General features: G+C 44.5%; 1 protein-coding gene across 2 annotated transcripts; it reads right to left on the reverse strand.

Moving 5' to 3' along the window:
* Nucleotides 1–728: 728 nt before the first annotated feature.
* On the reverse strand, nucleotides 729–13186 carry LOC120052301 (G/T mismatch-specific thymine DNA glycosylase-like). 2 transcript variants are annotated; one of them, XM_038999130.1, is made up of 11 exons: nucleotides 13078–13186; nucleotides 12521–12586; nucleotides 11620–11798; nucleotides 10963–11231; nucleotides 10502–10571; nucleotides 10097–10232; nucleotides 9848–9930; nucleotides 9654–9748; nucleotides 7885–8056; nucleotides 7485–7637; nucleotides 729–2706 (listed from the first exon to the last, which is right to left on the reverse strand). In XM_038999130.1, the coding sequence occupies exons 2-11, from the start codon at nucleotides 12574–12576 to the stop codon at nucleotides 2546–2548; spliced, it is 1374 nt and encodes a 457-aa protein (XP_038855058.1). In that variant the 5' UTR covers nucleotides 12577–12586; nucleotides 13078–13186; the 3' UTR covers nucleotides 729–2545. The 2 variants fall into 2 exon arrangements, with proteins under 2 accessions (XP_038855058.1, XP_038855059.1); XM_038999131.1 differs by lacking the exon at nucleotides 12521–12586 and having other exon boundaries at nucleotides 13078–13166.
* Between the last annotated feature and the right edge of the window lie 1614 nt (nucleotides 13187–14800).

The raw sequence follows: 14800 nt of genomic DNA on the forward strand, positions 1-14800 counted from the left end.
GAGATATGAGTCTCCAGCTTCAGTGATTTTTGCAGTTCGTTCCAGTCATTGGCAGCAGAGAACTGGAAGGAAAGGCAACCAAAGGAGGAATTGGCTTTGGGGGTGACCAGTGAAATATACCTGCTGGAGCACGTGCTACGGGTGGGTGCTGCTATGGTGACCTGTGAGCTGAGATAAGGCGGGGCTTTACCTAGCAGAGACTTATAGATGACCTGGAGCCAGTGGGTTTGGCAATGAGTATGAAGCGAGGGCCAGCCAGAGAGAGCGTACAGGTCGCAGTGGTGGGTAGTGTATGGGGCTTTGGTGACAAAACAGATGGCACTGTGATAGACATCCAATTTGTTGAGTAGAGTGTTGGAGGCTATTTTATAGATGACATCGCCGAAGTCAAGGATCGGTAGGATGGTCAGTTTTAATAGGGAATGTTTGGCAGCATGCGTGAAGGACGCTTTGTTGTGAAATAGGAAGCCGATTCTAGATTTAATTTTGGATTGGAGATGTTTAATATGAGTCTGGAAGGAGAGTTTACAGTCTAGCCAGACACCTAGGTATTTGTAGTTGTCCACTTTCACGGAGATTGCATTCAAGGTAAATGCTGCAGATGTCTCAAATGGAAATGTCCTTTAAAGCTAGAATCCTGGTTTCTGATTGAATCCCTGCCTTCGTCTCTTTAACAACGAGGATTTACGTACAGTAACTGCATGTATGACCAATTCCATTCACACAAATTGGCAAAATCACTTTTTTTTTTATTTCCACATTTGGTCACAAAAATGAAACCAGTCCAGAATAAAAGGAAATTAAAAATAGTTTAAAGGTGAGGAAATTAAAGGTGAGGTAGCTTGTAGCTGCCACAACTAGTTCAACTCTAATCCATCTCACGGTAGAAACCTTTGTGACGCTGTAGTAGCTTCACGCCTACAGACTTCGACTACTGATGTAGACTGTACTGCTAAAGTATTATAACTTCTGACATACTGGAACAGCTACGCATTTCAAATAAAAAGTAATATTACCAAGTTATTCTCAAAGCGTGCATCCATACATTTACCCAGAGGGATTCATAAGCAATATCTCAGAAGTTAAAACTTGTGCAAAGAATATTGTAATGTACAATATGAAACAATTTGAAGAACAGGATCGTGTTCAAATAGGCACCAAACGGAAGAAAACTGATTGGCTTTTCCAATAAGAAACACAAAAACAAAATGTATCCGTTGCAAACACATTTGAAACGTTTTTCTAACTAAGCACGATTTAGGGTTTATTCATTTAGCATGCAGACGGATGAAAAGTTCTTGACGTGCTTGAAGGTCATCGGCCAAACCATCAGAACCCAACCAAACCAAGACGACCAAATCTTTTCAGGCTGGAAAGTTAAACAAAACAACTTCAAGTAAAATTGAGAAAAAAACTCCATGAGGATCATTTACATCTAAAAATCCTTCATTTAAAACGTGTTCACCCAGACTGTTTTGGTAAACAAATATGAGGGATTGGCCTAAAGAAATTAATCCACTCAAATTCATAGACTGAGCTATGGATGCAAGGACTGACCATCCATAATATCACAATTATAGTTTGAACCATGTTGAGTCTATACAGTGTTTGTTTAAAAACATTGGAGTAAAACAAGCCTATATTTGGGGTTCTGGTGGGGTACGACAGTTGAACTAAGCCCCTGAGGCATTTATTTAAAAAATTATATACTTCAAGAATCAATGGGTATAAATCATTTATAAGTCCAAAAATGTATGTAAAGTTTTAAGGATTTTAGCTTTAATGAACAAAAATGTTCAGAAACATACTAAACATAACATACAGATTATAAAGCAACAAGAGAACAGCACCCACCTTCAGTATTGTAAATCCACTATAAAAAGGCTTGTGAAGAAATTGCTAAAACATCTCTGTGGAATCACTTTTTTTGACCATGTTTAGTTTGTTCACATATTACTCAGTACCTGTTCTCCTCAAAAAAGGCACAGAATGAATACAACTAGAATACTAGCTAATCCTAAACTTCACAATGTATGACTTCCAGTAGCATACTGTTTTGCCACAGGTTAATTTGGGACTAACTGTTCATGTGTAAAAGTCTGATTTAGGGCCATTTGTAATATCAGAACTGTGTCCCGCTTTGCTTACACCTACTGCTCCGTCCTGTGGCCAAGTACAGTATGACAACAAAATAACCAAAAGGTTTAAATAGGTGACTATCTCCAAAGACAATCAAGAATCATTGTCAAGTCCCTGATTTCACGTATTTAAGACCGCCTTGAGGGCAATCAAAACACACATGATATGACAAAACAGGATAAAATATTCAAAAATCCTCAATTATCAATTTAGAAAATTCCATCTATCAAGTAGTTAAACGTGTAAATCCCTAAAATGGCTAATACAACTTGACAAAAAATGAAAAGGCTACAATTTGAGTCTTCAAACTGAGGTGCAGCGTCTTGTTGAAGGAGGGGATTAAGGATGTGTGGGTTGAGGTCTCTGTACGTCCAGATAGGGCTCGTCAGTAGCCCTATCCCCTTCCTTATACATTGCCCGCCCATGCCTGGGGCTCTTTAGAGCCACCAATGTCTGGAATCTGATCAGCAAAAGACTGCATCATCCACTGTCCGTCCGGGAGTTGTCCCTCTGTGGCAGCGGCGGCAGGAAGTTGGGAAGTGTCTGCCTTCTCGACAGCGTCTGAAACTAGAATAAAATAACCTCTGAGGTGACTGGACCATGTTACCTAGGCCATAAATAAACCCGTCCACTACAAATCACACATAGGGGGCAGCAGCATCCGGACTAGGTGATGCGAGTGACAGCAACATAAGTTAGTGATTGTTCACAGGTGCAGGTGATTAGCAGGTGATTGCAGAGTGAGAGGAGGACTTTGTTTGAATCTTTCATTTTGGCCTTCTACTTGTTTTGTATACATCATTTGTTGTCACAATTGAGCATCTAAGCCCTGATTGGGCTGGCTGACTACAGTTGTCCCTGGGCCCTGGTGTTTATTGGGCTGGCTGACTACGGTTTGTCCCTGGTGTTTATTGGGCTGGCTGACTACGGTTTGTCCCTGGTGTTTATTGGGCTGGCTGACTACGGTTTGTCCCTGGTGTTTATTGGGCCGGCTGACTACGGTTTGTCCCTGGTGTTTATTGGGCCGGCTGACTACGGTTTGTCCCTGGTGTTTATTGGGCCGGCTGACTACGGTTTGTCCCTGGTGTTTATTGGGCCGGCTGACTACGGTTTGTCCCTGGTGTTTATTGGGCCGGCTGACTACGGTTTGTCCCTGGTGTTTATTGGGCCGGCTGACTACGGTTTGTCCCTGGTGTTTATTGGGCCGGCTGACTACGGTTTGTCCCTGGTGTTTATTGGGCCGGCTGACTACGGTTTGTCCCTGGTGTTTATTGGGCCGGCTGACTACGGTTTGTCCCTGGTGTTTATTGGGCCGGCTGACTACGGTTTGTCCCTGGTGTTTATTGGGCCGGCTGACTACGGTTTGTCCCTGGTGTTTATTGGGCCGGCTGACTACGGTTTGTCCCTGGTGTTTATTGGGCCGGCTGACTACGGTTTGTCCCTGGTGTTTATTGGGCCGGCTGACTACGGTTTGTCCCTGGTGTTTATTGGGCCGGCTGACTACGGTTTGTCCCTGGTGTTTATTGGGCCGGCTGACTACGGTTTGTCCCTGGTGTTTATTGGGCCGGCTGACTACGGTTTGTCCCTGGTGTTTATTGGGCCGGCTGACTACGGTTTGTCCCTGGTGTTTATTGGGCCGGCTGACTACGGTTTGTCCCTGGTGTTTATTGGGCCGGCTGACTACGGTTTGTCCCTGGTGTTTATTGGGCCGGCTGACTACGGTTTGTCCCTGGTGTTTATTGGGCCGGCTGACTACGGTTTGTCCCTGGTGTTTATTGGGCCGGCTGACTACGGTTTGTCCCTGGTGTTTATTGGGCCGGCTGACTACGGTTTGTCCCTGGTGTTTATTGGGCCGGCTGACTACGGTTTGTCCCTGGTGTTTATTGGGCCGGCTGACTACGGTTTGTCCCTGGTGTTTATTGGGCCGGCTGACTACGGTTTGTCCCTGGTGTTTATTGGGCCGGCTGACTACGGTTTGTCCCTGGTGTTTATTGGGCCGGCTGACTACGGTTTGTCCCTGGTGTTTATTGGGCCGGCTGACTACGGTTTGTCCCTGGTGTTTATTGGGCCGGCTGACTACGGTTTGTCCCTGGTGTTTATTGGGCCGGCTGACTACGGTTTGTCCCTGGTGTTTATTGGGCCGGCTGACTACGGTTTGTCCCTGGTGTTTATTGGGCCGGCTGACTACGGTTTGTCCCTGGTGTTTATTGGGCCGGCTGACTACGGTTTGTCCCTGGTGTTTATTGGGCCGGCTGACTACGGTTTGTCCCTGGTGTTTATTGGGCCGGCTGACTACGGTTTGTCCCTGGTGTTTATTGGGCCGGCTGACTACGGTTTGTCCCTGGTGTTTATTGGGCCGGCTGACTACGGTTTGTCCCTGGTGTTTATTGGGCCGGCTGACTACGGTTTGTCCCTGGTGTTTATTGGGCCGGCTGACTACGGTTTGTCCCTGGTGTTTATTGGGCCGGCTGACTACGGTTTGTCCCTGGTGTTTATTGGGCCGGCTGACTACGGTTTGTCCCTGGTGTTTATTGGGCCGGCTGACTACGGTTTGTCCCTGGTGTTTATTGGGCCGGCTGACTACGGTTTGTCCCTGGTGTTTATTGGGCCGGCTGACTACGGTTTGTCCCTGGTGTTTATTGGGCCGGCTGACTACGGTTTGTCCCTGGTGTTTATTGGGCCGGCTGACTACGGTTTGTCCCTGGTGTTTATTGGGCCGGCTGACTACGGTTTGTCCCTGGTGTTTATTGGGCCGGCTGACTACGGTTTGTCCCTGGTGTTTATTGGGCCGGCTGACTACGGTTTGTCCCTGGTGTTTATTGGGCCGGCTGACTACGGTTTGTCCCTGGTGTTTATTGGGCCGGCTGACTACGGTTTGTCCCTGGTGTTTATTGGGCCGGCTGTTGACTACGGTTTGTCCCTGGTGTTTATTGGGCCGGCTGTTGACTACGGTTTGTCCCTGGTGTTTATTGGGCCGGCTGACTACGGTTTGTCCCTGGTGTTTATTGGGCCGGCTGACTACGGTTTGTCCCTGGTGTTTATTGGGCCGGCTGACTACGGTTTGTCCCTGGTGTTTATTGGGCCGGCTGACTACGGTTTGTCCCTGGTGTTTATTGGGCCGGCTGACTACGGTTTGTCCCTGGTGTTTATTGGGCCGGCTGACTACGGTTTGTCCCTGGTGTTTATTGGGCCGGCTGACTACGGTTTGTCCCTGGTGTTTATTGGGCCGGCTGACTACGGTTTGTCCCTGGTGTTTATTGGGCCGGCTGACTACGGTTTGTCCCTGGTGTTTATTGGGCTGGCTGACTACGGTTTGTCCCTGGTGTTTATTGGGCTGGCTGACTACGGTTTGTCCCTGGTGTTTATTGGGCTGGCTGACTACGGTTTGTCCCTGGTGTTTATTGGGCTGGCTGACTACGGTTTGTCCCTGGTGTTTATTGGGCTGGCTGACTACGGTTTGTCCCTGGTGTTTATTGGGCTGGCTGACTACGGTTTGTCCCTGGTGTTTATTGGGCTGGCTGACTACGGTTTGTCCCTGGTGTTTATTGGGCTGGCTGACTACGGTTTGTCCCTGGTGTTTATTGGGCTGGCTGACTACGGTTTGTCCCTGGTGTTTATTGGGCTGGCTGACTACGGTTTGTCCCTGGTGTTTATTGGGCTGGCTGACTACGGTTTGTCCCTGGTGTTTATTGGGCTGGCTGACTACGGTTTGTCCCTGGTGTTTATTGGGCTGGCTGACTACGGTTTGTCCCTGGTGTTTATTGGGCTGGCTGACTACGGTTTGTCCCTGGTGTTTATTGGGCTGGCTGACTACGGTTTGTCCCTGGTGTTTATTGGGCTGGCTGACTACGGTTGTCCCTGGTGTTTATTGGGCTGGCTGACTACGGTTGTCCCTGGTGTTTATTGGGCTGGCTGACTACGGTTGTCCCTGGTGTTTATTGGGCTGGCTGACTACGGTTGTCCCTGGTGTTTATTGGGCTGGCTGACTACGGTTGTCCCTGGACCCTGGTGTTTATTTGTCAGGGACCATGTACAACATGTCATTGCACCAGATTTAGCTGGATAGCTCATTTTTCATCTGTAGTCTCTGGCATGTGTTTCCTAGGTGCATTACAGACCACAGCAGTCCTCGTACTCTTTAATAGACTTGGACGATATACAGTATACCAGGGTATTACTGAAGGCATGATTTTCACCCCCCCGTGCTACGCCACTGCTTGCAACTACAACTTAACTATCTAAGATGTGTCAAACTAATTATAACCATCTCAGGGCTCCAGCTATGCATTTGGTTTTGCTAACTTGCTAGCTAAGTGGCAAGATCAAGCTTCTTGGTTACAGCAGAGATATTCAACCCCTTCCTGGATCAAGATCCATGATGCCTAAATTGTTTTGTGCGTAAAATTAAACAAAAAATCATCACATAGCATCCCTTAAAGTAATACCGTATATCCCGGTATGGTACAGAAAGTGTATAATGGTAGGAAAAACCCTAGTCTTTAATATGAATGACTCATTAATATCAGGTTATGTCCCAGTTAGTTAGCTCGACATAGTGAGATTCAAAATATTCTATAGGCTGGCTAGTTGGATTCGAAACATCATTCAGTCTTGTTTACTGTGGCCAACAGCAATGTGACTGTGTTTTATAGTATACTATCCCTGCATTCCACATCAACCCCGAGACACTCCTAAACATCATTCAGTCTTGTTTACTTTGACCAACAGCAATGTGACTGTGTTTCTATAGTATACTATCCCTGCATTCCACATCAACCCCGAGACACTCCTAAACATCTGAACAGCTTGGACAGGAATGCACAATATGGCACTTCACCGTTGCCTTCTGAAGGGCTGGCTAGAATATCAGCCATCTTACTTACAGCTCTCCAACACAGACAGGTAACAGTGTCCAGGGAGGAGGAATTCAGGGTACATACACATCCAGTGTGTGGATCACAATACCTCCTGGAATCTACTCATTTCAAGGTGAGGTTGCTTAAATACTTTTGTAATTTGTGTTAACTGACATTTTTAAAAGACGAGTGTCCTGTGGCAGGGTTCTCCCCAAAGAATGGAACAGAATCATTACTTTATGTTATCATCTCATGCCATTTTTTTTGCTCTAGATTGCAGATAATGACAGTTACAGGTGTTAAAAAATGAAAAGATATGAGTTAAGAGGGGCGCTGCCCCGCCCCCCCCTCCGGTCCTCCACCCAGCCGTACTCAGCAGTGGTGTGTATCAAGAATCCTGGGGAGAACCCTGCTGTGGGGAGCCTATACCATAGAACTAGTTACTGCTAATCCTAAGTCTATGGTCCATCCAGGCATCTCTGTGCTGACCTGTGTTTTCCGCCGACGAGAAGTTACAGTGACCGTTGCCGTTGCTCTGGCCCTCCTCAGGCCCAGGCCCGCCCTCGCCATATGCGCCGCCGAAGGCCGCCTCGTAGCCCGGGTCGTACGCCTCCTCTTTAATCGCCATCCTCTTGGCGTCCTCTGTAGAAAACACAGAATAAAATTTAAGATATTTCTATGGAACAAACAAACTGTTACCATGCATCTGGTGAACAAGACTGTTCTCATACAGCTCATTCAAATGAACAACAAGGGCATAAGACTGGGCAGAACTGTGATGGCTTTTCATTTCAAAATTGTACCTTTTTAATAATAATTTACATTTGATGTTAACTATGTACTTTCATGTAATTGAATACTCGGAGCACTCTGCAGTACGTTCTCTTACCCTTGGCCAATCCCAGGTCAAAGGTGTACTCCAACTCCTGAATGTCGTCTGTTCTGGCCACGCCCTTGAGCTGGTCCCTTAATTCCCTCAGCTTGATGTAGAAGTGTACTTTGTCCTGGGCACGGGGGAACTGGGCACAGCGGGCACTGGACGACGGCATCAGATACAACGCCTGTAGGGGAGAGGGCAGGGTTATACGGTGTCATTTCAAAAAGGGGAATGGTACTGTACTTCCTCTGTATGCCCAATGATCATAGCTCATTCTTTAAAAAGTCTAAGCCGACATGTGGAATATGGATCATTTAGCAATTTGATTTTACATTTTAGGACCACTTTAGTTAAAAAAAAAAAAAAAAAAAGATAAATTATAGATTTTGGCTTGAACTACTATATGCCAGAGAAACTAATTGAATAACACATTCATAAAGCGGGGAAAAAAACAGTCAAAAAATGTATCATAAGGAATAAGGTTTTGAAGTGTTTGTCCTATATCTAAGAGATATAAGCTCAGGAAATATTTTTGTTGTTAAACATATTTAACCCCTTTTTTTGGGTACCTTCAATCTCCACCCGGTACAGCCAGAAGAGGACTGGCCACCCCTCAGAGCCCGGTTCCTCTCTAGGTTTCTTCCTAGGTTCCTGCCTTTCTAGGGAGTTTTTCCTAGCCACCGTGCTTCTACATCTGCATTGCTTGCTGTTTGGGGTTTTAGGCTGGGTTTCTTTATAAGCACTGACATCTGCTGGTGTAAAAAGGGCTTTATAAATAAATGTAATTGATTTGATTGATACTTCCATTCATTTAAAAAAAATAAAAAAAATGGTACCAGGTTACCTTCAGACGAGTCCCGTGACACTTGTGGGGGTCATAGAGCAAAACGGAGAACACCATCGTGTTCGTGAGAATCTCCCCTTTCCACAGTTGGGTCACATTAGTAACCCAAATGGTTTGGACGCTACAAATAAAAAGTTGTCACATCGACTGTACCGACTTCAGACTAGTCCCCTGACACACAGTGGTAGTAATATGCTACATACGTTTTGGTGAGAAGTGATTTTCGGGACGTCTCATGGTCTGACAAACACCACTCTAGCTCTGCCACCTTTTACCGCGGATGTAGAAGTTCCACATCGGTGGATTGAGACGCATCCAATGCAAAAAAAAAAAAAAGATTTCTACCTTAAACTAACTGATTTAGAGATGGCCATTGTTTTATGTTACTATGACGCACTGGTGCGTCAATCAACTCTTGGAGGTTAATAATCACCCGCACAAGCCTGGGCCAACCCACTGGGGAGTCAGGCCCACCCAATCAGATTGCGCCAAAGAAAAATAAAGATATTACTCTCTACTTGTCAGTGTTTTAACCTAAACATGCACCATCATATAGAATTCAAAGCAAGCAGTGCACTGGAATGACATTCACTTTCATGGGATGGGTGGCCAAAAATAACTGAATGCCACACCCCCAATAAACCACGAACAGGAAGTCTTATACATCAGACTACCAGGTAACAGAGCACCACATCAGACTACCAGGTAACCGAGCACCACATCAGACTACCAGGTAACCGAGCACCACATCAGACTACCAGGAAGCAGAGCCCTTACCACATCAGACTACCAGGAAGTAGAGCCCTTACCACATCAGACTACCAGGAAGCAGAGCCCTTACCACATCAGACTACCAGGAAGCAGAGCCCTTACCACATCAGACTACCAGGAAGCAGAGCCCTTACCACATCAGACTACCAGGAAGTAGAGCCCTTACCACTTCACAGTCAGGTATCTTGTGTGGCTGCAGACCAAAGTCAAGTTTCTTGGGCTTTTTTCCAAACATCTCTCTGCAGAACATTTCATAGATACCTGAAAATAAACAATTTCAACGCTTAATATGGAATTTCAATGGAAAGGTCTTGCAACTGGCATTTTCTCCTCTCTAGCAGGGTTTTTGTGGCTACTTACATTTTCCATTGAAAACAGCAATGAGAGGCTTGTACTTCTTCAGCTTTTCGACAAGAATTAAGGCACCCTCACGTAGCTCTTTACTGTGAATTAACATAAGATGCGAGTCAAACATTATATTCCATCTATATGTGAATACAGCTTGCTGTGTGGCCACTGCTTGACATTTACTCTGTATTGTCTCACTCGTCATTTCTCAGCACATTGCTGACTGACTTAAGGATTTGATTATATTCTTCCTAAGCTTACGTTGAAAGGTCTTTGCTTCCAGGCGTTGTCCTTGCCACCATGTTGGTGAAACCGATCTTATATTTCGCTGGCAGGCTGGTGTCGCTCATGTGGTTGAGCTGCTCATCAGTGAATCCAGACAAGAACAGGCACTTCCCTGATGAGGACAAGTTTTCATTAAATTTGTCGTACCATTATTATTCTGAAATTGAGGTCAACTGTGTAATGCTCTGCTCCCTAAGCATAGGAAAACAGTGCAGTTAAGATGCCTTGAATTTAAAGTTTTGCAATTTCGGTTGATTCATAAACGGTGTCGAGGTAATGAAAGCGCAGACTAAAAATAGAAGGAAGATATTTTCAAAATAAGAGTTCCTGACAGCTGTTCACACACCAAATCAAGACAAAATATCTACTAAAGCAACTTACAGAAATGGTTTCCAGGGCCAGGGAACCATCGTCCAACATAGGCTGCCACCAGACCTGGGTTGATTCCAATCTAGAACAGAGAGAGAGATTCACATCATGCTACTGGGTTGTGTTCATTAGGGCAGTGTTTCCCAACACTGGTTCTACAGTACCCACAACAGTGCACAGTTTAATTGTAGCCCTTGACAAACACACCTCATTCAACTCGTTGAGGGCTTGATGATTAGTTGACAAGTTGAATCAGGTGTGCTTGTCCAGGGTTACAATAAAACTGTGTATCGTTGGGGGTACTGGAGGACCAGTGTTGGGAAACACTGCGTTAGGGCTCGCAACAGAAAATATTTTGCAGCTGGAAACAAATTAGTATTTCTTATTGGACAAATCAAGGTAGCTCAATTTTCAGTCTCATATCATTAATAATAATAATGTCTGGCATAAAGTGACAAAAAGGTAGAACTCACAATGACATAGTCCAAGTTGTAGTCAAGGATGTCAGTCAGAGTTCTGCTCATGACCTCATCCTCCGTCATGCCCTTGAATCGGTCTCGTTTCTTCCTGACCTTCTGGACGGTCTCGTCCATCTTCTCCTGCGTGCCGTCAGCCTCTTGACCCTCCTTGCCTTTCTTGGGCTTGGGGCCCGGTTTGGCCTTGGGCTCCTTGGGTGGCTTGGGCATTTTGGGTGGCTTGGGTTCCTTTGGTTGTGCCGTTCTCCCTCGCTTTTTCGCTGGAGCTGCAAGAGGTAGAGAGAACTCCCAATCACCTTGCTGTTAACCTTCCCAACAATTTTTTGATGAGGTATTTTTTTCCCTTCACCTTTATTTAACCTGGTAGGCCAGTTGAGAACAAGTTCTCATTTACAACTGCGACCTGGCCAAGATAAAGCAAAGCAGTGCGACAAAAACAACAGAGTTACACAAACAAACATACAGCAGTTCCACACAAACAACAACAGAGTTACACTTGTTTTACATTTGTTTTTAATCTGTGGGGAAATGCATCAAAAAGAACACTTCCCCCACAAATTAATCAACTTCAAATCCATTGGGCAAGCAATACATTGAGGATCATGTCCTTATTGTTATTGAATACAGCTCTGTGGGAATGAAGAAGCAGGGTACCTTTCGCTAAGTTGGCAGGTTCTTGCTGAGCCATGAGCTCATCATTGACAGCCATATGTGCATGTGCCATGACTCTCTCCTCTCTTGGTTCCTCTGTGTAGTGAGGGTGAGGACTGTGGTGATGGTTGATGCCCGGATACTGACCCTGCAGAGCCTGAAGCTGTTGAGCTGACTGAATCCTGTACAAGGAAGACAAAAGAAAAGGACCCCCAGTATTAATTCTACAGGCAAAATATATTGCAGTGAGAGCCCCAGTATTAATATTGTAAATATATTTGTGAGTCCTGTAAAACAAATACACCATGCCCTCGAGGACATTCAGAATCCCAGACTCCTCAAAAGTACCAGAAGGTCCAGAAAAGGTAAAAGGTAGGCCTACCTCCACCATATTCACGAGGTAGCTTACAGTAGACACAGCTACTACAGCATAGAAGCAACCTGTTATTGCCTATACCACCTGCATGTTGAAAGTTTCCTAGATGAGGCTGAACTGGACTGGAAAGTCAGTCTATATGTGATGTGGTGTGTGTATATATGTATATATATGTGTGTGTGTGTGTGTGTGTGCAAAATTGGCCCAGCATCGTCTGGTGTGTACACACACACACACACACACACACACACACACACACACACTTTTATCATAACTGTCTTGATAGTATCAATTGCACAATTCGTTCTCATAATAAATTCTCACAATTATCTAGGCTTACAAGTAAAGACAGGTCGTTCTGTGGTAAACTCAATTCAAAGCATTTGGTGATTCAGATAGCACAATCCATCAGATGCAAACAAAACAAAAACATGCTGTTATTTCAGATTCATAACATTTTGCCATTCAGGGGGAGGGTGTTCGTTCAAAATGTCCTGGGCTTCTTTTTTTGACGGGGTAAGAACTCACCACTGTTGAAGATATTCCGAGGGGACAGGCACTGATCCATACAGCTTTTCTTCCATCTTGGATTTACTTTGTTAGATAGATCAATATTCATGTTGATGAGACATTAATATTCTGATTTGGATATAGCATATCATTCTTGTAAACTGCCTGGCTTTGTAGAATTAGCAACAGTGTATCGGGGAGAGAACTCAAAAAGGATATTTGTCCTAGACAAGTAGAGGCGCTTTGGCAGCTAGCTAGCTTACGTTAGCAGACAACCAGCGCTGCTTTGTCAACAAAGTAAACAGTCTACACACATTCTAACTCCGACTTCGTCTATAGTATACTTTAAATCAACATCAATGTTGGCTAACCCACTGGATTTGGCGTATTAAATCATTATGGTTAGTCAATATAGCATAGCTATTCGCTGGTTAACGTTAGCTAACTGTGTAAGCAAGCTAGCTATTTCGCTAATTAGCATGGATGAATGACTTGCTAACTTTGCTAGCTAGCAATGAGCTGGTTCGTTGTCAAATGAATACAAATTATATGTAATTAATCAAATGCATACATACCTATTACAGAAATGGTTGAATTTGTTTTTTCTTTCTTAAAAACGATTGTGCTCAATCACTTTCGCGCTGGACTTGCTAGCATTGAAGCAACAAAGACATGACAGTAAAGCACGTCAACTTTGACATGGGAAGATACCAACATGATAATGGTGGGGGGGGGGGGGTTAAGTAAAACGTTCTTCACCTGAAATGCATAGTAAAGGTTTAGTGTATATCAAATGTTGTATTGATATCAGGAATGTATGGTAATATCATATAAACTGCAAAAAAAACTTTTTGCATAATGTACACATTTTCAAATACAGCCCAAGCCTCTCTCCCCCATTTTAGCGTTGGTTTGCTCAACGGACATTTAAACTCCCGAGGTTGTTTTCATTGGCTACAAGCCTCTGTGGCAAGTGTCAGTGTTATCCGGATTCATTGGGACGTCCCTAACACAAACAGAAGGGGCTATAAATATGCTTGTCCCTACTCTAAAACCCCTACCATAACCATTTTACATTTCATATTCAATGCGGGGTAGTGACGTCCAAAGGAACCAGGATAGCAATGACCCTTTGGTAAGCAGCCAGGGGCAGAAATACAAAAGATTTTTTATAACTTTGGAGATACAGTACTTTTCTAGCCGACACTGTCAGCTACTGTTCACCAGCAAACGATCAGAGACCTTTGTGCCTGTGATGTACTATACATGTAGCTGAAAATGAGTGACATGACTAATGTGTATGCAGACTGTACTTCAGTAAACTGGAGAGTTCTAGACAGATCTTTGTTGTCCGGCTCATTAATATTGTAATAACATGGTGTCAGAATAAACCGCGAAAAATAGAAGATGGCTCTGTTACAACCAACATCTAGCTTGTGTCTACAAGGACATTTTTGTCAAAAATGTTGTGGCAGCGTCCTAATTAAAAGTACACAACGCAGAACAAACCACGCTACACAAGCATGAGCACAGAAAATGCCCAGCCTATGGTCAAGTATGTAAATCCTGCCAAAAGAAGAATCGCAGAGCCAACCGAGGATAATGCACACAGTTGAGCAGAGTGAGGAGAGTGACAGTATGTTGCTAGGCACAGTTGAAGTTGAGTTGACTGGAAAATTAAAACACATTGAAGCTGTCGCTGCAGATAGATTAAAAAAATAAATTAAAAAAATTTAACCTTTTTTTTAAACTAGGCAAGACAGTTAAGAACTAATTATTTTTTGCAATGATGGCCTACATCGGCCAAACCCGGACGGCGCTGGGCCAATTGTGCGCCAACCTGGGACTCCCAATTACGTCCGGTTGTGATACAGCCAAGATTCGAACCAGGTTGTCAGTAGATATGGACAGTGACAAAAATAAATGGACTGAGAATAAACAACTAAGATGTAACATACAAGCTTGACACGGGTGCTGTGTGCAAAGTAATATCTTCAACTCGCTTGGACAGAGAAAAGTTGAAGCGGTCCAACTGAAAACTGCTTACCTATTCTGGCCAGCAGATGTCGCTGTTGTGTCAGGAATCGGTGTGTACAGACACACAAAGTTGAGTTACAGATTATTGAAAGAGATGCTCCAGCAATGTCAAAAACTAAGCATGGTGAAGAGAACACATGATGTCAAAGACATTGACATACTGAAAGACTTTGAGGATCTGTTTTCTGGTCTAGGGTGCATGCCAGGACCACGTCATATACAGTTAGACCCACCAGTTGAACACACCCCGAGAAAGGTTCC

This window comes from Salvelinus namaycush, chromosome 8 (assembly GCF_016432855.1).
Source record: "Salvelinus namaycush isolate Seneca chromosome 8, SaNama_1.0, whole genome shotgun sequence".
Classification (NCBI taxonomy): Eukaryota; Metazoa; Chordata; class Actinopteri; order Salmoniformes; family Salmonidae; genus Salvelinus; species Salvelinus namaycush.

Bases quoted from the DNA above. Each gene is read 5' to 3' on its own strand.
- LOC120052301 (XM_038999130.1), bottom strand. From the start codon at position 12,576: ATGGAAGAAAAGCTGTATGGATCAGTGCCTGTCCCCTCGGAATATCTT. The intron at 11,232-11,619 runs GTACCCTGCTTC...TACCTCTTGCAG, and splicing joins ACCTGCCAACTTAGCGAAAG to CTCCAGCGAAAAAGCGAGGG. The intron at 2,707-7,484 runs GTCAGCACAGAG...ATTTTATTCTAG, and splicing joins CTCGTCGGCGGAAAACACAG to TTTCAGACGCTGTCGAGAAG.